Source organism: Barbus barbus, assembly GCF_936440315.1.
Source record: "Barbus barbus genome assembly, chromosome: 32".
Classification (NCBI taxonomy): domain Eukaryota; kingdom Metazoa; phylum Chordata; class Actinopteri; order Cypriniformes; family Cyprinidae; genus Barbus; species Barbus barbus.
The window spans coordinates 26,539,691-26,565,204 of record NC_136760.1 but is presented as its reverse complement, the minus strand read 5'-3'; the positions used below and the strand labels follow the sequence as shown (position 1 = coordinate 26,565,204).

General features: G+C 34.1%; 1 protein-coding gene across 2 annotated transcripts in view; it reads left to right on the top strand.

Annotated features, from left to right (window-relative positions):
- The window catches only part of LOC306852401 (dedicator of cytokinesis protein 1-like), a 231,446-nt gene that overhangs the window by 21,426 nt on the left and 184,506 nt on the right, over window positions 1-25,514 (top strand). For both annotated transcript variants that reach the window (XM_079389174.1, XM_079389173.1), the window contains exons 2-10: window positions 13,213-13,296; window positions 14,190-14,230; window positions 14,344-14,399; window positions 15,997-16,093; window positions 16,994-17,142; window positions 18,560-18,695; window positions 20,542-20,699; window positions 21,207-21,288; window positions 23,098-23,233. In XM_079389174.1, coding sequence (XP_079245300.1) covers window positions 13,213-13,296; window positions 14,190-14,230; window positions 14,344-14,399; window positions 15,997-16,093; window positions 16,994-17,142; window positions 18,560-18,695; window positions 20,542-20,699; window positions 21,207-21,288; window positions 23,098-23,233 — 939 coding nt within the window. The remainder of the gene's footprint in view (window positions 1-13,212; window positions 13,297-14,189; window positions 14,231-14,343; window positions 14,400-15,996; window positions 16,094-16,993; window positions 17,143-18,559; window positions 18,696-20,541; window positions 20,700-21,206; window positions 21,289-23,097; window positions 23,234-25,514) is intronic.

Genomic DNA, 25,514 nt, shown 5'->3' with positions numbered 1-25,514 from the left:
TTTGATTCGGCCCCTGTTCATATGTTTAGTCTCTTTTCTCGTTGTGCTAGCAGTGAGTGGTATGAGCAAATTCATGATGCAAATAATTTCACAACTACTACTTGTTAGAAATTCAGCCCAAAAATGTTTACATTGCTTTATTAAACATACATCCACATTTTCTTTCTTTCTTTCTTTGTATGAATTTAAATTGACTTTTTTAATGTAATTGCACAGATTTATTTTATTTAAATTCACCTATTTGTTTTTTTTACTTATTTATTTTTCAGTTTTTATATTTTTTATATTTATTTAAATGTATTTTTAATTAAATTTATTCATTTAAATTTATATTTTAAAATGTAATTGGCAATTGTTATTTCTGTTTCTATTCTATTATTTAAATTGACCTATTTCAAATTCTTTTTGTTTTTTTTTACTTTTTTTTCAGTTTTTGTATTTTTATTTATTTATTTACATTTAAGTATAATATATTTGAAATTACAGTGTATATTTAAGTGTATTTATATTTATTTAATTCTATTTAAATTAACTTGTATTCAAAATTAATCAAATTTAATTAATCTAAATTAATTTAACATAGTAATTTTTTTATACAGATTTATAAACAATATTTAATTATTTAATTAATTCATTCAGTGAATTAAAATAAAATTTCATTGTATTGATTAAAAAACTGCATTACGTTTTTCATAAAACGCTTGAGTTGATTTTTCCAGCAAATATGAGTCTACTCAGGGCTCCAGACAAAAAAATCGAGTAAGGAGCCATTGGCTCCTATAAAAGAAAAACTTAGGCGCCAAATAATTTTTTTAGGTGCCACAGAATAAAAGTGGTTTATTTTATTATCATTTTATTTTTCCCCCCTATTTTAACATTTCAATCATTTTGTCATGTGTTTATGTCTTATCTTTTCTAGGTTTTATCAGCATTTTAATCCATCTTGTAGATGATCAGGTCGACCGGGGGACTAAGGTTCACTTAAAGTGTGAATTAAATGTCTTTTACAACTTGAAATATACAGTCACAAAGAATTGTTCGTTACACAGAATCTGTACCAATATCATGGACCATAAGCATCACTTGGCAACTGAGTGCAGTGCATCCTATAAATGTTGTCACGTCTTTCACACATTCAGTCTGTTTTTCTTCATTAGTAAAATGCAATTTTATAGGAGGAGTTGAATCATGTACAACAGAACAAGTAAAAATAATATGCAACAGCGCATAAATATAGCAAACCGCTCCTCTTTATAGTTATTTTTCTAGCTGACTGATGAGTTTATGGACAATGAGTGGTTATTCTGAGGTAAATGTATTACAATGCAATGTTTACAAGCTTTATACATTTCCTCAGTTTGAAACACTGAATGAGTTGTACACTGAATGAGTACAACAGTAAGTTGTACTATAGGCTTTCTTATTGCCTACCTTTTGATCATGTTCATTTCATACTATAGTAGTAAATCGAAATATATAATGGGTTCACTTGCTGCTTTAACTGAGGTGCTAAAGAGATCGCGCCTGAGCATTAAGTGCGATACTCTCCGCTCGCGCGATCCGGACGCATACACGGACCGTGTGGACGCGGGGTACTGGTGTTTATATTACCCAAAGTGTGCGCTTGTGGTCCGCATTAAAGAGCACCCAAACCGCATCATTTGAATTTCGTAGCATTTTAAAGCTGATACTTTGTTTATTAAAAAGTAAGACAGCACAAAGCTTTTTGCGATTACTGGATGGCAATTGCGCTTCAAATAACAGGAAGTCTATGCATTAACAGAACACAGCATATAGACTAAGATCTCGATAAGAAGATCTGTGATATTGAAATTAGCTGATAATTAATAAAATTATCCATTGCTTTCATTGACGTGAACTCCGTTATATTTGCATATGAAGCGGGAATTGAAGAACGGATTTCCGTTTTGCGAAGACGCATTTATGTGGCCAAGTGTAAATAGGGAAACCTTTTAACAAATCATATAGATATCCGATCAGAGAAAATGCATGAAGTGAGCAGGTGTAAACAGGCCCTTTCAGGTCTCTCTCACTGCGTTCAGCAGACTGTGTTCGGCAGAGACGAGGACTGTTTGAAACTCTTTTCCAGTAAAACTTTGATGCGCATCGTCTTATGTAAGTTTAATACGTGAACATAACAAAAGATGTGAGCGCAAAACAATCGGGAAAAAAGTCCTTTCATGCAAATTATATATAGTCGCCAGTGGCGACCTCAGCAAAAACTTCACTCGCAAATTAATATTTTTGGTCGCAAATGCGACCATTTTAGTCGCAGTTTGGAGCCCTGCTACTGCATCTTTTACATTAATGTGTTAAATTTTGATTTGATGATTTTACTGTAATATAGAATGATTATTTGAGTCTGATGTTGCAGTAACTGTCTTCACACATATAAGCTCGTTTCATTTCCTACATTTCTTCTAGTATCCTTGACTCTGTTATGGTAATTCTCCAAACAGTCTGGAGCAATTATTTTCCCATTATTAAATTTGGGACCTACAGAAGTTCAAGTGTGCTTGGCCAATTAAAACGAAGCAATTAGACGGCAGGACTGTAGATGCGTTGGCATCACGGACGCTGACCTGCTGCTGTGCGATAATGATGATGAACGGCGCGTGTCTGACCTGCTTCCGATTGGACATGACAGAAACGGGCTCCGGGTCGGGTTTTAGGGCAGGTTTCGGTGATGGTGCTCTGTGCTGCTGGATCTGCGCTCGATGCAAACAAGATAATTAGTGCAAGTTTGCCTCCCTTCACAATTGTCCTCCCGTCAGAATAATGTGGCGATTCTAATGAAGATCTTTAGAAACACTGTTGGACTTTGTGGAAATGTGTCTGGGTTATAATTAGTGTGATATGAAGGTGAGTGTGTTTATAAATAATCATGGACAGGTAACAGAAAAAAATAAAGTGTTATGAAAGCAGAAAGTTCACAAATATTTGAAGTTGGTTTGTTTGAATGCTGCTGTTGTGTAAAAAAGCAGACGGGTTGTTTTGTTGATCAGAAGATGTTGAAAGCTTTTATAAAAGGACAAATAGAGCAAATACAGTATTTTAGCTCACAAGACTCGCCACACACAAAACAATAACAGTGCTTGAAAATGGATGAATCATACAGGCTGATTTATTTACTTGGAGAGTAGCGGTTGTGACATACAGTATGTTTGCATTTAAAATGTGTTTTTGAAATGCGGATTCGTATAAAAATGCACAGGACATTCAAACACTGAAATCAATGCAAATGTGTAATCTTGTCAGTTCTGATTAATACAATGCAAGAAATGTCATTCGTTTTCATGTGCACTTGTTTTTTTTTTGCAAAAATGAGTTTAATTATTTGAAGCCACACGTGTTTTTAATATAAATGTCAGTTTGTTTCCCAAACAACTTGTCGATTTAACTGGCAGCTCTGTATTATTAAACTGGTTTCCAGAATTCTTTATTTTATTTTATTGCTTATTTCTTTATCCTATATTAGATGTTTGTATTTTTATTTTATTTTATTGGCTCACTTGGTTTACTTAGTAGCATCAGGCTGCTTTTTAAAAAAAATATTTTTATTTTATTTTATTAGATTTTTTGGATTTATATTACAATATATTACATTACTCATGTATGCATACATGCATGCATGCACACACACACACACACACACACACACACACAAACACATATGTGACCCTGGACCACAAAAGCAGTCTTAAGTCGCTGGGCTATATTTGTAGCAATAGCCAAAAATACATTGTATGGGTCAAAATTAACGATTTTTCTTTTATGCCAAAGATCATTAGGATATTAAGTAATTAAGTAATATGCATTGCTAAGAACTTCATTTGGACAATTTTAAAGGTGATTTTCTCAATGTTTAGATTTTTTTTTTTTTTTTTTTGCTCTCTCAGATTGTATATTTTCAAATAGTTGTATCTCTGCCAAATATTGTCCCATCATAACAAACCATACATCAAAGGAAAGCTTATTTATTCAGCTTTCAGATGAATAAGATGTATTTGAAAAATTGACACTTACACAAATTGACACTTACACTTGACACAAATGTACTTTTTATTCATAATTTTGTATTTAATATCTGTATTTTATTTGATCTATTCGTACCATAAGTTGAATTCTCATCTCTATGGCCCTGTTTACACTTGGTATTAAGATGCGTTTTGGTCGATCGGATCACAAGTGGACCGTGAAGACACATACCCGTTTACAATCCGTTTATGTTTTAATCCGTCTCTTCTGTCCATCTTCTGTCCACTTTCGACCACTTCTGACCAGATTACCCCACGTGGTACTGATTACGTCAAGAGGAGCGTAAATAGGCAGATCCCTCTGTCAATGTCAAAACATGAGTGGGACGAGCAGGCTTGTACTTACTGTTGTTTCTTTTTTGTGTTATCAGAAAATAATACTTCTGATTCAGCCTGTTAAAGTTTAAAGCCAGTCTGATAAGCGCGCGTCCTTGTACGTCTTGCAATGATTGCATATTAGGTCAGTAGGCAGTAGGTTGTGTGATTTTTGTCTGTCTGTAGCTTCAGCTTCATCAGGCATGTTTCTACCTGTTGGCTGAATTTATGAACTGTATAGTAGAACAGTCTCAACATGATATCTCATCTCTTCATCAGTCTCCTTTCCGCATTCCCCATTTCTACAGCATAACTCAAGCATGCCTCTCTTTCTCTGTCTCTGTTTTGTCATACTATAAGATTTCCATGCTATTTATACTAGTTCTGCAATATATTTGTTTTCTGCATGCATGTTGTATTCAGATAACGTAATACTTTTGCTTAGATGTGCTGTATACAATCAGAGCACACTGCATGAAATACCGTATCCCACAATGCAATGCATTTAATTTTACAATACAATTATTTGCCTGGTAATGTAAAGTATTGTATTGTATTTTACATTTATTGAATTTTTCTATTTAATTAATTTCCATTTATTTTAGTACTTTAAGTTAAACAAAATGAAAATGGGATTTTTTTTAATTAATATTTTTGTTTTATTTTATTATATGCTTATTTTAAATTATGGTTTTTGGTTAACTAAAGTTACCCTGATATGCACACAAGGTCATATAATAGTTCAGCATATTGCTATTTTATTTTGTTCATTATTGCATACTGTCTCACATGCTATTATTGAAAAAAAAGACAATATTCAGTATCCTTCTAGTGAATAAGCATATCTCATCCTCTGTTCACCCTTCAAATTAAATATAGAAATATTTAGCGTCAATTTCAGGTTAATTGTAGGGGCCCAGTCTCAGCAGCAGCGTGGACAAACATGACCGTCTGTGATCTGCAATGAATCTGGGAGGAGAGGTTGCGTTAAACTATAACATTGTCCGTCATTTTGTCATTTTGACGGACAGGGTCTTAAAAATTCCATCATAATTTATTACTCTTCACTTTAATTTTCATATTTTAATTATAATAACACATTTAATTGCTTTTATTTTTGTTCATGTTTTAATTTTTAATAATGAACCTAGAGGACGAGCATATGGGCTTATGCATTTATTCATTTATGAAGAAAACAGATGAACAGACTGTGCGTCACTTTTCGTGTTCAACAGCACACCCTGCAGTGACAGCGGAGGCCACTAAAAACAATAAAATATGCTAGGGCTGGGTAAATGTGGCGTGATAGTTCGCTGTAGACGGCTCAGATCAAGCGAAGCGGCAACACATGTGAACTGATCATCTCTTTCGCTTTACTAGTGGATACTTGCCTGTGCGTAATCAAAGGCATAGCAAAAGACTCGTGACAGTTTTATTTTAGTTCTGGAGGCTGATGATCCCGCACTCTGCTGCCACATTGGAGCGCACTCGCCACCAACTGGACAGGGGTGGGAATAAATTACAATAGATTACAGTTATAAATTACAATAGATCACCCTCAGTGTAATCTGTCAAAGTGATGGTCGGCCTTCAGATTTTTCAGTCACTGCTAAAAACAATTCTGTCAATTTTCGGTTAACGCAACCTCTGATTGGGAGGCTTTTGTTTAATCTGAGTCTAAATGAATGTGATGAGCGCTTTCTCTGGTCTGCAAACACCAATTAAACATCTGGAAAAAAAGGTCATGATGTTCTTCCTCATTCCATTGAAAGCAGGGCACGACTTGTGCTTTAGTTACCAGTATGCACATGTTTGTGTGTGTGTGTGTGTGTGTGTGTGTGTGTGTGTGTGTGTGTGTGTGTGTGTGTGTGTGTGTGTGTGAAACACCGGTACAGATGTTTAGTTTTTGAGTTGTGTTTTTCAGCTCTAGACCGTGACAGTGAGGTTCTATATATTGGCTGTGGTCACACAGACAGTATTATTGATGTCTTGTGTGTGACTGTGTATGTGCAGACGTTTGTGCAAACCAAAAACCTGTTCTCAGCTTTAGGTGACTCATCTTTGAATGCATATAGTACACAAAAACAGCAAGAGCTTTTCCAAACTAGTAGCTTTTTTGTTTATATGTGGTGTTCAGATGGCCTATTTGTATTTTTTTGTGTTTTATTTTATTGGCTCACTTGATTAGTTTTATTTTATTCGATTTTTGTTTCATTTCATATTTTTTATTGGGTCACCTGGTTAATGTAGCATCAGGATGTTTGTTTTTTAATTTTTAAGAGATTTGTTTTATTTTTTTTATTAAAATTTTGTATTTTGATTTAACCACTTTTTGGCTCACTTGATTGACAGTAGAATCATCTGTGTGTTTATTTATTTTATATTTAAATATTTGTATTTTATATTTTTATTTAATTGGCTTGGCAATAAATCCCTTGGTTAACTTGGCATCACGAGCATTTTATTTTTGTAAGAATTTTTTGGTATTCTGATTTTTTTTTTTATTTTTTTTTTTTTATTGGCTCACCTGGTTAATGAGGATTTATTTGTTTTTATTTTTGTTTTATATTTTTGTCTTATTTTTTATTGGCTTACTTGGTTAACTTGATAGCATTGCATTTTCTTTATTTGTTTTTTATTTTTTTATCTTATATTACATTTTTGTATTTTATTGACTCACTTGCTTAACTTAGTAGCATCAGGATGCTTTTTTTTGTATTTGATTTTATTTTTTTATTATTATTTACACTTAATTTTTTTTATTTTTTTATTTATTTTTTTTTTTATCCAATATGTGATGTTTTTTTTAGGGTGTTGAGGCTAGCTATTATCGTGTTGCTAGGGTGTTCTGGATGGTTTCTAGTTTTGCAAAGTCAAAGACCCCAATCCCATGTCTCTAGCATCCTAGACCCTCAATAAGGCCCATGATCCTCCTTCACTTGTAGGTTTATGGCTGATTCAATCAGGTGAAAGCTTAGTTCAGCTGTTTAGAAAAAATAATAGAAAACTATACCTTTATGTCTGTTGCACAAACGCCTTAGGGTGAGATACACCATGAAGTTTAATACTCAGGGTTCAGGGTTTGTCCAAACACCGCTAATAAACTGCAGGATGGACCAGACTTTATAGCGACACTGATATGTCTGACTAAGTGAGACAATAAAATCCTTTATTACACTTCCAGACCTCAAAGAGAAGCTGTGGACCCGCTCTTATGTTATAAAACCTTCCCGGCTCTCTGAAACTGATAAAGTTTTGCTCGAGCACCTTCGTTGTGTCATCCGTTCTGTTAGAAATTGTTCAACCTCTGCCTTATTCTCAGCATCTTTTGAATCCAAGCGTCTCTTTTTCTCCTCTGCTCAAGTATTCCTGCTCTCTATGCTTTGGGTGGCTCACGCAACCTGGCTGTAATGGCCAGTTATTTTCTGACTGGAGTTACTCCTTATCACCTACGGCCAGATATCTGACATTATTTTATCATTCCTTTTGTGTGCTTTTGACTCAGTGACTTCAATAGGGCCACGTACATCTCATTCCCAGCCTTTATGGAGTATTTTACAGATAATGCCTATGCTTTAGCCCGCAGGACCGGCTGCTCGGACCGTTTTCTGAGTTGTTTCTGCTAGGGATGCAATGATAATATTTTTTTTTTCAGAAACGATCCAACATCGAACTTTTTTTTTTTTTTTTTAAATCAATATAGAATTTTTATACCTCAGTGTGGTATTTTTACATAACATTTTACAGACTGCCGAAAGCTACAGGAAAGAGAAGCAAATGATCCCTGCAATTCGCCAATCCATCAATTTAATATTTACCATCTTACATTCTGCATAACTGGATGTTTAAAAAAAAAAAAAACTTCCTATATACTGTATGTCAACGTGTCTTTTCTTCTCCACCTGTTTTGTCTGACTCTGCTGACCAAATGAGCATTTCAGTGCCCAGTGGTCATGCCTTAACTTTGCTAATTCTATTACTGCACTAGTATTGCATCCTTCTCATGGGCATTTCATATTTTTTTTTACTTCTTGAGTTCAATCTCTTTTTTTTGGCTCATTTTATCTGTAAAAGAAAAGCTGCCTAATAATTCTGCACACCTGAAATTTGACTGGAGTTTTTGACTTTCAGCCTTCATGGACAATTATTTATCACTCATAAATGATTAAATACAAAATCAATAGTAGTTATTAAGATTGATGTGGTTTGAAATTGGTAAAATGTTCTTGGGAAAAAAAATATGACCAGAATATCAACTTAAAAGGACGTAACATCAGTGCAGTGCAATGCCTGCCTGCAACAAAGCTTCTATTGGCATCGAAAGATACAACGTCTAAACTGGAAAAAAGCATCCTGACTAAAGGTGTTCTTTGAAAAACTTTATCCAGTAACTTGTTTTTCTATTTTCTCATATTTTGAGTGTTGAATGGTTGTTACGTTTAATATTTCTAAGATCTTAATTGAAAAATGACACCAAATTATCCTAGAATTCACACTTTGCATTCAGTTAATCCATACGAATCATGCATGAAATAAGTTTATAAAGTAAAACGATAGCTTTGTGTGTTTTTCGAATGAATAAAGACTTCATCTGTAATGTTCAAGAACAGATCATCTTTGACACGGTAATGCGAGTTCATAATTCGATTCGTGAACAGATGATTCTTTTGAGTCAGTCTTTTAAATGAAACATTCCTTTTGTTTAACGAAACCAGTGTGAATGGTTAACATTAAACTGTATAGATCTGGGGTATGTTTCCCAAAAGCATAATTAGCAAACTGTGGTTGTTAAATTGCGTTGAACTACAATGACATTACTTGCGACCGTAGTTGCTTTGGGAAACGAGCCCTGTCAATTTTGACTCAGCAATTCTTTTGTGCCGATCGCTTCTCCATAGAGAGGATTATGAAGTAATCACTTAAAGTTTGGTCCATTCATTAAACAAATCTATTGTATAACTTGGAGAACTGTGCCAGTTGTTTACTTTTATTGTATGTTTGGTGGCGTGTTTGGATTCGTTTTGAAGCTTGGAATGCAGCACGGAATCCCATTCATTGTATTCAAATTGAATTTAAATTGATTGGTTTATTTAAATAACATTTTTTTTTGTTGTTCATAGAAATGCGATGGAAAGCTGATGTTGTTAAAAAATGCAAAGAAAACAAATCTTATAACTGGTAGATGTCACAGTTGGAAAACATAAAAATAAGACATGAAGTATATGTTCCCTTGTGTTACATAGTATTTCAAAGTATTTTAAAGTATTTAGATTACTAAACCTGAGTAATCTAACGAAATGCATTACTGATTACTTTTTAAAGCATGTATTTTGTAATCTGTAGTGAAATACATAAGTAACCTTCCCAGCCCTGTCTGTCTGTCTGTCTATCATGTGGTAACAGTGGTTAAAGGTTGATCATTTTGGTTACTATAATCGTGATATGAAATGTTCATAGCGTTTCGTCTCTAGCCTGTGGTTTAGATGCAGGTTTGGAGGGCAGGAGAGTGACTGCAGCTGGTGTCTGTGTCCGGCTCAATGGGCTCCATTCACTCAGAGCCAGGCTGGAAGAGAGGCGACTGAAGCGTCTGCTTTCTCTCTCGGGGGACACGGGTGCCTCTAGGGGCCTGAACTTCCTGTCAGTCTCGCGCACACACGGGTCTTCTCATGCTGCTCTGATCCTCTTTGTGTGTCTCCCATCCTCTCTTCCTCTCTGTTTTTTCTTCTTCCTTCAGCTCTGATCCAAAACCCAGTGAGCTTCACAACTGAACACGGTTTTTATGCATAATATGCACATGAAAGCTACAAACAATTGTCAGTGAAATTATTCTAACTTATCCTTTAAGTATCATCACATGCATTAATAATTTTTTGAAATATTTTATTTTTTAAATTTATTTTATTTCCTCACTGGGTTATGTCAACAAAGCCAGGAATGATTATATTTATTTATTTATTGCTCAATTGGTTTTCTCAGTGGCATCAGGATGGTAATATTCATTTCAGTTTATAAATGTTTCTATTTGTTATTCCAATAGTCTAAGGATGCTTATATATATATATATATATATATATATATATATATATATATATATATATATATATATATATATATATATATATATATATATATATATATATATATATATATATATATATATATATATATATATATATATATATATATATATATATATATATATATATATATATATTTTTTTTTTTTTTATTTTATAGTTTTATTTTATCTACTCGCTTGGTTATCTCAATAGTGTTAGGATTATTATTTTATTATTAATATTCTAATTTAATAGTTATTTATTTATAATTGTTTGCTCACTTGGTTTTCATTCATAGCATCAGGATCTTAATATTTTCGTTGATTGAGTGATTGATTGGTTTCTATCTCTGTAAAATAAAGATCCTGCCTGAGAAGGTTGCTGTCTATGTACATGCTGTCTATGTGGCTCACTTTTTTGTTCAGTTCTTCATGCTGTAAAGTTCTCTTATATAATAAATAACCTGTAGCGGTTGTGCATTACTGTGCTGTTAGCCACCTGTTAGCCAGGCTTTGAGATTGCAATCACAGCAGTCTGAGCTGAGCTCAAATGATCATTTGTGTGTTTATGTATGCATTTCCTTGTTTGTGTGTGTGCGCATCTGTGTGAGAGAAAACTCAGAGAGATGTCATCTGGTACAGTGTTCTTCCTACTAAGATAAGAGCAGAATCTGTGGTGGTTTGTGACTCGTATTCACATTAGGGACATTTTCAACCATTTCCTGTTCCTCATTTCTCTAGGCATTACTCTGCTCTCCTATCGTGGAGGTGTCTGACTCTCCATATATTGTTTGTTGTGTAATTGGATTGGCTTCTTGTGAGGCTAACATAACGGCAGCATATGGAATTTGATTGTGCGGATCTGGTTGTCTGGAGCGTGTACAGATGAGCGGAAGCTCTGCTGGCTCATGGCTTTTTCAAGTTTGCCTGACTTATTTGGGATGCCACTTTGTGTATAGCCTGTAGAAATGTTTAATGTGTATACAGTAATTAAATCTCTGTTAGATGGAGAGAAATGTGTGCTTTCAGTATATTCATTATCAAAAGTTGTTGTTCATTAACACTGTGTTTTACAAGATTTTTCACATTTCATATTTTATATTTAAAAAAATATATATATTGAAAAGAAGTCTCTTATGCTCACCAATGCTGCATTTATTTAATAAAAAATACACACAGCAGTAATATTGTGAAATTTTATTTCTATGAAAAACAGCCGTTTTGTATTTCAGTATTTTATAAAATGTAATTTATTCCTGTGATGCAAAGCTGAATTTTCAGCATCATTACTCCAGTCTTCAGTGTCACATGATCCTTCAGAAATCATTCTAATATACTGCTCAAGAAACATTTCTGATTATTATCAATGCAGAAAAACAGTTGTGCTGCTTCACATTTTTGTAGATATATTTTTTTCAGGATTCTTTGAATAGAAAGTAAAAAAACAACATTTTATTTGGAAAAATAAATGATTTGAATACACTTTATTTGAATAAGAGATGCATCTTTGCTGTACAAGAAAATTAATTTCTTTATAAATAAATAAATAAATAAAAACCTTATTCTCCCCAAAACTTTTGAACTGTAGTAGTGTAATGGAAATTAAAAATAATATTAGAAATAATATTTAGAAATTAGTGCTTTCAAATGATTAATCGTGATTAATTGCATCCAAAATAAAAGTTTTTGTTTACATTATGTATGTGTACTTTTTATTTATGTATTTATAAATACACACACATAGAGTATATATTTTGAAAATATTTACATGTCTATATATTTATACTTTTATATAATATTTTGTATTTTTATATATATATATTTAACATAACATATTTTTCTTAAATATACATGTTTGCATATACATAATAAATAAATACACACCGCACACATTCATATGTAATGTAAACAAACTTTTAATTTGGATGCGATTAATCGTTTGACAGCCTATTAGAAATATAATAAAATTAGACTCAAAATGAGAAACAACAACAATATTAAATTAATGCTAAAAATTCTAAAACTTAAATTAAAAACTAATTAAAAAAAATCACAAAAACAAAAATTAAACTTGGCTTAAAAATGAAAATACAATTCATAATTTAATATAGGCTAATCCAAAATATGAAGAAATACTATAGTAGTATTGTTCTAAGTGTAGGAGCTCAACAGTTGAGTAATTGCTCTCTCTTTCTCTGAGAGACTGAGTTAGCCGAGAGAAACAGCGTGTGTGAGAATGAAGGTGAGAGTCTGACAGAGACCGAAATAGAGACAGTAATTAACCCTCACAGGTCTCGCTCTCTATCTGTCGCTCTCTGCTCGTCCTCTGCTGTCTCTCTGTCACGGGGTCATCTGGCCATTCAGGGTCGCTGGGAAACACTGTTTCTCTGTTTCACCGTTTCTGTCTGTTTACCAAAGACATCTCACATTTCCTGAAGGAAATACCAGTGTTTGCAGGGAAGCAGTGAGTGTTGAGATTAATATGGATGGTCATTTTTACTGCAAAGTCCCTAAAATAAAAAATAAAAACAACAACATTAATTAAAGTAGTTTTTCACTGAAAATCGTGAAATAAAACGTTCAAACACTTTGCATTGTAATGATCTTTTGGGTGCTTGTATGTGTCAAATTGGAGGCGGTGTTTATTGCTGAGCTACTATTGTTTGTTGTGTGGTTAGTTATTGCATTGCTGCATCATCTATAACTCTCTCCCTCTCACACACACCAAGCAGAAATTGATGCCATGTGTCTCACTATAGTGTTTTATGTTCTCTGTCTGCAGCAATCTATAACTATGACACTCGCAGTGATGAAGAGCTGTCCTTACAGATCGGAGACACTGTACACATTCTGGAGACTTACGAAGGTGAAACACACACACACACACACACACACACACACACACAATCTTATGTCGTAACTAAATGTGACACAGCAAAGCATCAATATGAAAAGATGATCATAAAAGCTCAACCTTTGAAGCCTTCAAGGCTATTTTAAGAAAAAGTATGGGGAAAAATATCAATAACTGCAAAGTAAAGTATTTTATTTTTAATTTAATTTAACATTTATCTCATTTTCTTTTTGTCATCTTTAATTTTACTTTATCATTTTATTTTATATTTTATTTTACTTTTGAATTATCTTATTTTATTGTATTTAATGTGGATTGTCTGTCTTTATTTTTGGATGTTTACTTTTAGTCCTTGAAAATTACAAAGTCACACATTATATTTTTAAATTGTATTTCGGTTTGAACAAAAATTGCAAACCTCGTTTAAAATAAACCGGCTCATATACTATTTAATTGTCCTTGACATTTTCTAAAGGTTAAGTGCCAGATCGTAACGATCATTTGCTGAGGAAGGGAAAACCTACTTCTACTCTTTATTTTATTATTTATAAGACTTTCACACGCTATTTAGTACCCCATTTATGTCAAGTCCTCCCTGTTGCCCATTCATTTCACCTCATGTCACCTCTTACCTTTTTAGGACACAGATATGTCGTCACCAGAGCTTTCCTCTCTCTGGTCTCAGCCGATCTCAATAACACACACTTCAATGTTGAATGATTTGTTTGTACCTTGCAGACATACCCGCCGCCTCACTTCGTATCTCCAGGAGATTTATGAAACATGTCTTTTATAATCTCAGAATATTGTTTTCTAGTTGTGCTATAGGGACAGAGTGGCGTCTCTCTATAATCTAATTGCTGGCATTTCCGTCTGACTGCTGTGATATTTCTTGCTCTTCTCAGGATGGTATCGAGGGTATCGGCTGAGGAGAAAATCGAAGAAGGTGAGTTACTGTATGAAACGCTTCCAGAGTACAGTCAGCTTTCCAGTTTAATACAATCATTCAGCAGGCCTCAACTTGAATTTCTCCTTTGTTTCATATTTTCTGATGTCCAGGGAGTGTTTCCGGCGTGTTACGTACATCTGAAAGAGGCCACGGTTGAAGGCAGCGGGTCAGTATGTCCATTCATATTCCTAAAAGTTTGTTATTTGCTGAATATGAAAGAAAGCATTAGCCACATCTTAGCAGACATTACTGTAGCTCTTTAGCCAAATCAAATTGTTTCGGCCAGATAATCCTTCACGTTCACGGAGAAGGCAATCCCAGGATTTGTTGTGATGAACTCAGCGGTTGACTATAAATGTTGAATATAAATCTGCTCGTTTCATTCGCTACTCAAAAGTATCAGAACTAGATGTAATTTAGTTAGATTGTCTGTCTAATTAAAAATGGATTGATTAGCTTAGCTTATTAGCCTGTGTATTTGTGAATGTTATTTTATTTTTTGTTTAATTATTTTATATTATTTAGGTTTATTTTTTCTCTTTATTTAGCATTTCTATATTTTTTTTCATTTTAATGTATTTCTTTATTTTGTTATTTGTTGTTATTTGTCTGTTTTTGTTTTGTTTATCGTTGCTACAAATTACAAACTCATGCAAATAATGATTTTAAAATAATACAGTATATTATGCAAAAATGGCAAACATCATAAAAATATCATATTTATAGAATATTTAATTTATCCTTAACATTTTCTGGTTACACACCACTTCTCAGTGATAATTTGATGAGAAATAAATATTGTTTTTAAATATTGTTTTATTTTATTAACCTGTGTATATGTGAATTTTTTTTTTTTTTTTATAATTCTATTTTTTTGTTTGTTTAATGTTGCTAAAAATTACAAATTTTACATGAGGTTTGCCATGTTTTGCATATTTAATATTTATATAATATTACATTCATCCTTGACATTTTCTGAAGGTTAAGTACCACCTCTTAGTGATCATTTGCTAAGGAAAAAAATCTTCTCATATTTCATTATTTTTTAAGAGTTTGGCACTCTATTTAGTACCCTATTCATGTAAAGACCCATATACTCCCCGTTCCCCATCCATTTCTGTCACCTCTCACCATTTTCAGACCTTTAAACACTTTAAGGTATTTCCTTATCTGACCTTGCAAGTCTCTATAATGGTTAGGATGCTGTTTTTGACGGCAGTTCCCTATGTAGGCAGCTCACTATGTTTTGGAACATCTACATTAAGCTTTACTCTACTTCTCTGCATCTGAAGATCCTGTTACTTTTGTTATTGGTCTTATTATATCAGCGTTTGTCCAGCATGAGCACAGCTAACAGTATACTTCCCATAGACGTCTTACTAAAACAAGTTAGTGCTCCAGCAGCCCATTGCTGGCCTAATGGGAGATTTTGGAGTCTGAAATGGATTTTCAAGCGTGGTTCAGGAATATAATACACATGAGTGAGTGCTGGTTTGGTGTGAGTGTGTGAGAGTAATTGGAATCGTGAGCAAAGCCCAGCTCAGATTTCATAAGCACTGTTGTGATGACTGATGCTGGTAATTAGTTTTCATTGGCATGAAGGGATCTGAATGACTCAGGGTCCTCAGGAGCCTGTAGTAAGCAGGAATTACTGACGTGGATGCAGTTAAACAGCCTATTGTTTCCCACACAAGCGATATTCTTGGAAAACTCCTTCACTTATATTGCTGTTTCTGTTTTGCACTCTATCACTGTTCTTTTAGACAAAAGGAGACGGTCATTCCTACCGAGCTTCCGCTGGTTCATGAGGTCACGACTACGCTGCGAGAATGGGCGGCAATATGGAGGGACCTATATGTGGTAACCTTGCATTTATTACAAATTTTAGTATTATTTCCCAAAAGTTGCATATTCTTCCTCTGCGCACTTAAAAGTATGTATTAGGATGGAGAAGATATCACAACTGACATCATCAAATTGACACTGTCAACATACAGCAAACTAACCGCAAAGAGTCAGCTTTTTATAACCAGAATCTTCAGTAATTAATAGATCAGTATATTTACACTAAAAATTGTTTTTATTGGACGTTAAACATCTTATGCAAGGTTTTCTGCCCCGTTTTTATGTTTTAACCAAGACAAGACTCGGGCAAAATAACCCAATTACTCTTTCTGAGATTTTGTTTTCGTCATTTGCATCACATCTCCACTATTTATAAGCCTTCTCCCATCACTGATACAAAAGTGCCCATCAGATGCACAGTTCAAAATCTTGCCGTATGTAGTAGGTCATCTGGGTATTTTTTGGCCAAAATATTCATTTTTTTTATGAATACAACAAATTTGGACATCCCACTTAATTGACGCTGCTTTTTGCATACTAATATATTTGGGAAATTGACATCATGAGCTTAACGACAGTGTTTTGATGACAACATGTCGCAGTGACATCACACTCATCTGCTGAGACACATTGCAATTTTCTCTAATAAATCTGATCCTTTTCGCCAGGGGGCGAGATGTTGAAAAGCTCTGACGTGATATACAAATTAAAAAGTGAAGTTAGTTTTCAAACCTTTTTCAAAAGTGTCTCATTGACAGTTTATAAACACTTTTAATTGCATAAGCAAGCAATATGACACTCCGGGGCTGTTTGTCTACAGTGGTTAAGAGCATCACGCCTTTATGCAGCAGCATGCGCTTTAACTAATTAATTAACACGCATTGCAGGGTTTTAACCAGACTTTGTTTCCAACAGGGCGACAAGCGCGAGATGTTCAACACGGTCCGAGACATGATCTACGACTTGATCGAGTGGCGCTCCCAGATCCTGTCCGGCACGCTCCCGCAGGACGAGATGTCCGAGCTCAAACAGAAAGTCACCTCTAAGATGGACTATGGGAACAAGTATTTACACACACACACACACACACACACACACAAGCTGCTGAGTCGTGCTGATTGGGTCGTGTTGGAACAGGGAGTGCGTGAGCTGGAAGTCACGACTGCAGTCCATTACATAAAATCTGACTTTTAATGAGACCGTTTTATTGCTCTTCATTTTCATTCAGTTTTTGCTGTGAAGGGTCGTTGTGAAAGATTTTCAGCACTTTATCCGCTTTCATTTGGGGAAGAAAAGATTTGTGTTATTAATCAGCAGTGTGTGCTGTTATTCATACTTGGTTAAAATTCCTTAACCCCAAGTATTAAATATTGATGCTATGTATACATATATACATATACGTGTGTGTGTGTGTGTGTATATATGTATGTGTATATATATGTATGTGTGTGTGATATATATATGTGTGTGATATATATTATATATATATATATATATATATATATATATATATATATATATATATATATATATATATATATATATATATATATATATATATATATATATATATATATATATACATATACATACATACATACACACACACAGTTTTTATTTCTGAGACCCAACTGTTGCCTATTCCAACCACCATTTGGAGAGTTGCATCAGCTCAACCAATGGTGTGAGTTTGGGTTAATTGCCCGCTCTTTAAACGCATTCAAGGCCATCTAATAGCAGCAAGTTTTTTTTATTACCTTTCTCTGAGTGTTTGAGTGTTCCTGGTAACGTTAGCTGTAGGAGGAAGTGAGAGTACAGATGAGACTATAGAACCATTTAGGTGAAAAAGTCAATAGTCAGACACACACAGACAGACACACACAGACATACATATATTGAGTTTTTATTTCTGAAACCCGACTGTTGCCTATTCCAACCACCATTTGGAGAGTTGCATCAGCTCAACCAATGGTGTGAGTTTGGGTTAATTGCCCGCTCTTTAAACGCATTCAAGGCCATCTAATAGCAGCAAGTTTTTTTTATTACCTTTCTCCGAGTGTTTCAGTGTTCCTGGTAACGTTAGCTGTAGGAGGAAGTGAGAGTACAGATGAGACTATAGAACCATTTAGGTGAAAAAGTCACTAGTGACACACACACACACACACACACACACACACACAAGTACAACTCTCAGTTCTCAGTCCAAGTCTCTGTTTTTGTCAACTTTATAAAGTGAAAGGTTTTTATTTTGTTTCGATACAAATCCAGAATGCCCTTAGTAACACAGCAACAAACCATTCATGATAAACTTTTACACTAAGTGCTAATGTCTTATTGTTTTTGTTATGCTCATTTTCAGTCATTTAGTAGATAATGTCCAAATAAATGTATCAATTTGGATTAGTAGAACACACATCTTTGTCTCTTTAAGCCAATTGTGTTTTAAAGCATTTCCCACACTGTTTTGTGTGTGTTTGGCAGGTATTTAGACCAGGATCTGGTGGTGAGAGATAAAGACGGGAATATTCTGGATCCTGACCTGACCAGCACTATCAATCTGTTCCGAGCGCATGAAGCCGCATCCAAGCAGATTGAAGCTCGCATCCAAGAGGAGAAGGTAAACGATGTTACACTGTTTTCATCCTTTATGGCACTTTTTTTTCTGTGATTCATTTGGATATTTGAATGTGTTTGGTTTATTGGATTGTGTATGTGCAAGGCCTGAGAGTCGATGGCACACTCACATCGGCTCTTCGCTTTGCGGTGTTTTTTTCTCATCACCACCTGCTTTCATGTTTAATAAACACTTTGAATGTTCATTTTTACTTCATATTTATATTTGGACGTGACTATTTTGTGAAGCGCAACCACTAAACCACATGAAAAAGTCCCTCACCGCAGCTCTGAAACACCATCGCTGATGTGTGAGAGGTTGCACAGGAACAGAGAGTGTGAGAGTAAACCATCTCACTTCCCATCTTTGCTGTGGGGCTCAATGTGACAAATGGATGGAGATGTAGTGCAAAAAAACAACACACACTTGTATCACGGCATCAATGTGCATAAATTTTTCCCCCCAATCAGAGCAACCATTGCTTACAAAAAGCCATTGTAAACTTACAGGGTTTTATCCAATAAATAAAAGCATTAAATATTTGGGAAACATATTTAAAAAATATTATAATAAATTAATAGTTTTTAGATATTTAAAATGTATATCAATTAGACATAAAATTAATTATATTAAATTTAACTAGATAGATAGATAGATAGATAGATAGATAGATAGATAGATAGATATTTTCACTAAATAAAAGATATATATTAATAGATGTGATTATAATATTCATATATGTGACCCTGGAGCACAAATCCAGTCTGAAGTCACTGGCGTATATTTGTAGCAATAGCTAAAAATACATTGTATGGGTCAAAATGATAAATTTTTATTTTATGCCAAAAGTCATTAGGATATTAAGTAAAGATCATGTTCCATGAAGATATTTTGTCTTACCGTAAATATATCAAAACGTCATTTTTGATTAGTAATATGCATTGCTAAGAACTTAATTTGGACAACTTTAAAATTGATTTTCACAATATTTAGATTTTTTTGCACCCTCAGATTTTAGATTTTCAAATAGCCCTAGGTGTATCTCGGCCAAATATTGTCCTATCCTAACAAACCACACATCAAAGGAAAGATTATTTATTCAGTTTTCAGATTCTGTATCAATCTCAATTTCGAAAAATTGACACTTAAGACTGGTTTTGTGGTCCAGGGTCACATATAATGCTCATTAAAATCTCCCAAATAAACCCTACTGAATATTAATAATGTTCCTTAATTTTATATTGTCAGCAAAATCATCAAAATTGTGAATATACATGTGAATATATATGTGAATATCACTCAGCTCGAGTAGTATGAGGGTCAGGGCTTCTTTAGACTGAACTGTGTTCATATAAACCCTCGAAAAAACTTCTCTAGGAGGTGAAGATCTCTGTCCTCAGTGTCTCTCTGTTGACGGCTGAACTTCAGCTGTTGAACCTGTAGTGCTTTTAGATGAGTCACCGGGAGTTTGATTCACCGTGTTTAGAACTGAGCAGGTGCTTCCCTTGATGCTACGAGACAGGACTTTTCATTTAACATCCTAATAGGTCAAAGAAACTCTTCACATAAAGATGAAAGTTCTGTCTCATGTTGTTGCAAACCCGTATGACAAGGTGAAAGTCTGAAAATACAACAGCACTGCTGTCCTGTCTTTCCCAGGTGACCCTACACAGATGTTTGCTGTCCTTGAGTCTCTTTCAGCAGATACAGATCCTTTATAATGTGATATAGATTCTTTGAGATTGACCGTCACTAACGCCTGTCTTTGTGTGATTAGTCTTGCTGACTTTAAGACTCGCATTTGAAAGACTAACTATGTGCTCAGATGCCATCATTTTTTATTTTTCAGTCTCAGAAGCAGAACTTGGATTTGAACAGGCAGGCCAAGTTTGCCTCCACACCCACGTTCGGCCTCTTCGTCACGCTGAAGAATGTCGTGTGCAAAATCGGAGAAGATGCAGAAGTGCTGATGTCACTATATGACCCGATTGAGTCCAAGTTCATCAGGTTATTGCGCAAACTTTTTTTTAGTATATTTATTTATTTTTTATATTTTATTATTTTTTATTCATTTTGAAAAACATATATTTTATTATTGTTACTAATTATTATAAATATTTATATTACTAATATTTTTGTATTTTTAATACTTTTTTTATTTAACTTTTTTTATTTTAATAATTTGGCAATAGTATGACCCACATTTGGGAGCCTCAGTGACCAGTAACCATGATGTTTCACATCCTCAGTAGTAATTCAGCCACAGCATTTGTGCCATGCATACAATTCTTAATGGTTTGTTTCAGTAGTAAATTATCATTCGAGTGTGTCATTTATATTTCCATTAGCATATATGCATTTAGCAAATGCTTTTCTATCTAAAGTGTCTTTCAGTGCATTAAAGCTGTACATTTATCAGTATGTGTGTTCATTGAGAAGTCCAATGATTTTGAAATTGCTACTATGCTGTGAAAATAATGTCATTTAATATCTATATTCTTTATGTTCTTGCAGTGAAAACTATCTTGTGCGCTGGTCCAGCTCAGGTTTGGCGAAAGACATCGATCAGCTCCATAACCTGCGTGCCGTGTTCACTGTACGTATTATTTTGGGCTTTACTTTTGACACTATTCATTCTGGATTATCATGGAGAGATGGAGAAATGCTGTTGGGACATGATACAGACCAGATTGAAGTCTTTGAGCACCACGGCTCATTGGCAAATACTTTATAATCTGAAACTGAAATCCAACTACATAAATTATGGATTTGAAACCCTACATGGGTATTAATACCAATAAGCTGTTTATGCATCACACAATATGAGCAGAATCACACATGAGACACGACTACTGCTAACTTGATACTTGTAGTCCTAGCTGGACAAATACAGAAAATTTAGCATGCAAATATTGGGTTAAATAGTTAGTTTAAATTATTTTTGTCAGTACTTTTCTTTACCAGTGCTATTTTAGTATTATCTATATACCATTATATATTTTGTAGTTTTTATTTATTTATTTTTATATATATTTTTAGATTTTCAGATTTTATTTTATTTTTTGCTTATGTTTAAATTATTTATTAAATTATACAGTTTATATATAGGTTTAGTTTTGGCTCTGTTTTAGTTCTTATTTTTCCAGTTAGTTGTTTTGGTGCTTTATCTGATTTCAGTTAGTTTCAAAGGCAGTATTTCTAATTTTCATTTTAATCCCTTTCATTTTTTATCTAATATTTATATTATTTTATTTCAGCTTTATTTTAATGAAGACCAGTGTTTTTAATAGTTTTAGTTTCAGTTAATGATAACAGTCCTGTTCTCTGCTGAAGATGCATTCGATGCTGTGTTAAAACTTGGTTGCGTGAAAATGAGATGTTTTAAAATGGTATCTAGGTGATCAGTTAACTAGGTCTCGAACTGTGCTAAATTTTGCCATCTGCACAAACCGCTAGGCCGCTCGAAACCCTTCACAAGCACGACCTAATTGTTTGATTTGAGCACGCAAATATTTCTGCTTGTTCCTGGAAACACCGTCATGCAAATGACTCGATTCCGTTCGTCTGTTCCCGTCTCTCGCATTGTTCCTTAATGAGTAATCACGGTATTATTGGGTGACACTTTAATTCGTGTTCATCAGTCGTGTTGCAGAATTGGTAATTAAAGTGTTGGAGAAAGCAGCATCATCATTAAAGCTGTAAAGGGTAACGAGCTAACGGTCGTTAGAGGAGGATGCTCTCTGGAGACGTCTCCTAGTTTGCATTGTTTCACGTATTGTGTGCATCCATGTACGTGCGTTGGCATCTGCATGCAATTTAAGAAAAAACTATTATCTGTGCAGGGAAACATGTATTATTAGCATGAAATCATATTGAAGTTCTTGTGTTTCTCACACAGTGTTATCGAGAATATTTGTTTGTTTTTAATTGCATGCATCTTGTATATTTGCATGTGCATAATCTATAATTATAGAGCATATGCACCAGTTTGTTCGTGTGTAGGTGCTTGTTTGCACCCACACTTTCTCATTTGCTAGAGGTCATTTATTTAATAGATGCTGGGCTATGAGGGTCAGTTTGTTTTCCCAGAATCCTGTGCTCTCTGCACAAACCCCCAGCGGGGAATGAGTTGCTGCCCCCAATCAAACACCGCTCGAGCAATTTACCCTTCACCTGGACCGCGTACTAACAGTCTGTGTACACCGAACCATTCCATGCATCTGTCATCGCCTTGCTGGATAGTTGCTCAACTAACAAGTTTGAGTTTAACTAGATGGTTGTAGGCAGAAACACCTGGTGCATGGCCAATAGCGCTTGGGGGCTCAAAATAATATGGGCTATTTGAGTACATGATTGTGCATGCTTTTTTACGCTCTCGCTTGTGTGTTTGTGCGTTTCTCTCCAGGATCTGGGGAGCGAAGACCTGAAGAGGGAGAAAATAAGCTTTGTTTGTCAGATCGTTCGAGTGGGCCGGATGGAGCTCAGAGATAACAACACTAAGAAATTAACGTCTGGCCTCCGCAGACCCTTCGGTGTGGCAGGTAGAGTCTCACACATAACACTTGATGCACACTTAGCATGGTCACCATAGTGTCCATCAAAATGCCACCAGGAATTTGCATTGAGGCATTTGGCAGATGTTTATATCCAAAGTGACCATGCAGCCATTGTTACTTACTACTGTAAACCTCTATGAATGGGATATTTTTATTAGATACAATTATATGTAACATTCAGAAAAGTCAGAATTTCTGATATTTGTTTTTGTTGATATTTTAATTTTTTATTTTGGATTTTATATTTGTTTAATTTTTATTAGATTTTTTTTCTTTTATATTTTTATTTCATTTCATCATTACTATTGTAAACCCATAAGAATGAGCTATTTCATTAGATATTATGTAACATATTCACTAAATTCAGACTTTGAGTTTGTTTGTTTGTTTGTTTTTTATTTCTATTTTACGTAATCTTTTAAAGTTTTTTTTATTTTATTCTATTCTTTTATATTTATAATTTTTTATTTGTTACTACTATAAACCTATAAGAATGAGAAGGTTTTATTAGATATAATTAAATCTAACATTTAACTTTCTGGGTCTGTTTTCTTTTTGTTTTTATTTTTATTTTGCTTATTTTTAATCATTTTATATTTTATTATTATTTTTATATTTAATTGTTATATTTAATTTAATTTCATGGTTAATATACCATAAATCATATATAAAACACATAGATTTAGTAGATATAATTCAATTTAACATTCACTAAATTCAGACATTCTGTTTGTTTTTGTTGAATTATTTAATTTTATTTACAATGACAGCTAATATGGAGTTGCCACAGTTTGGGCTGTAAAATTGAAGGCTCTTTTTCTTGTTTTAAATTGCAGGTGGCAAGTGTTTTGTCTTGATCAGTGTTTTTATTTGTCAGATTTATTTGAGTGATTGCATACGCATTCAAATACAATTGTTCAAGCCTTGTGTGAAATCAGCTGGAATAATATAGCTGTGCTATATGCGCTACAGACATTGACAAAACAATCTCTCTGCATTTATACATTTATAATGCATTCAAAACAAACATGGCCTTTGCACTGATTTTGTCTGCCTGGAGTTAAATATTGTTTTATTACTTCTACAATCACAGTATGCATTAGAAACCTTGATCTGGTTGGAGTGAAGTGACCCTAACATTTATGTCTAGTATTGTCACTATTACTGTTGCCGATCCCAGATGCTTCAGTTGATTATTGTGCAATGCGTTTCGCAGAGTTTGTTGTGCACAGAGGGTTTCTCATTCTTCAGTTTGATGGAAAAAGGAAAAATCTGTTCTTCTGTTGTAAATAAATAAGGCTGAACAGGAGAATGAGAGCAGACATGCAGCCTTTAGTTTGAACATCAAACGGGTTTTGAAGTGGGAAAGCATCTCTCTCTCTCTCTTTCTCTCTCTCTCTCTCTCCCTCTCTCCCTCTCCCTCTCTCTCTCTCTCTCTCTCTCTCTCTCTCTCTCTCTCTCTCTCTCTCTCTCTCTCTCTCTCTCTCTCTCTCTCTCTCTCTCTCTCTCTTCTCCCTCTCTCTCTCTCCCTCTCCCCCTCCCCCTCCCCGCACGGCCGTTAGCAGTATGTCTGTATGTGGGTCAGGCAGGTAGAGGCAGAACCTGTATGTGCAATGTCACCTTTAATGTGTCACTTTCAGAGACAAGCCAACGCTTCCATTATGGCTCATCAGTTTCCTGTTGCCTGCTGTAAACCCAATCTCAGCACGGCCACTGCTGCACACCAGGCCAAATGGCCATTTAGAGGCGATCTTTGTGTTCAGTCAGTAATAGCTGCCACTTGACAGCTTATCTAGAAAGTTTTGCCTGCTCTCACCTTTATAAACCACAAATTTAAACTTCCATGAGTGTTTCTCTGGTGCTTTTTACTGTGGTTTATTTTTTTACAGAGTTTTACAGTGATGTGATGAGTCCCAAAATTACACCCCAAAATAAACAAACAAACATTTTGAAAATATTAAAGTTTATATCAACGTCGTAATTGCTGGAATGAGTGAATGGAAAAAAAAGAATAACTAAAAATAGTTTTATTTAAAAAAAAAAAAAAAAGTTTTATTTACAAAGCCTTTAAAAAAAAAAACATCAAGATTTGAATATAATTTTCATGATAATTTTCAATTTTTCACCACAAAATTTAATTTTCTGTTATGCAGACAAGTCATAAAGTAATAAATAATTTTATTTATATTAATTAGTCTCAGTACAGCAATTACTAGCTTGATGTAAACTTTAATAAATGTAAATGATTATATTATAAATAATATTC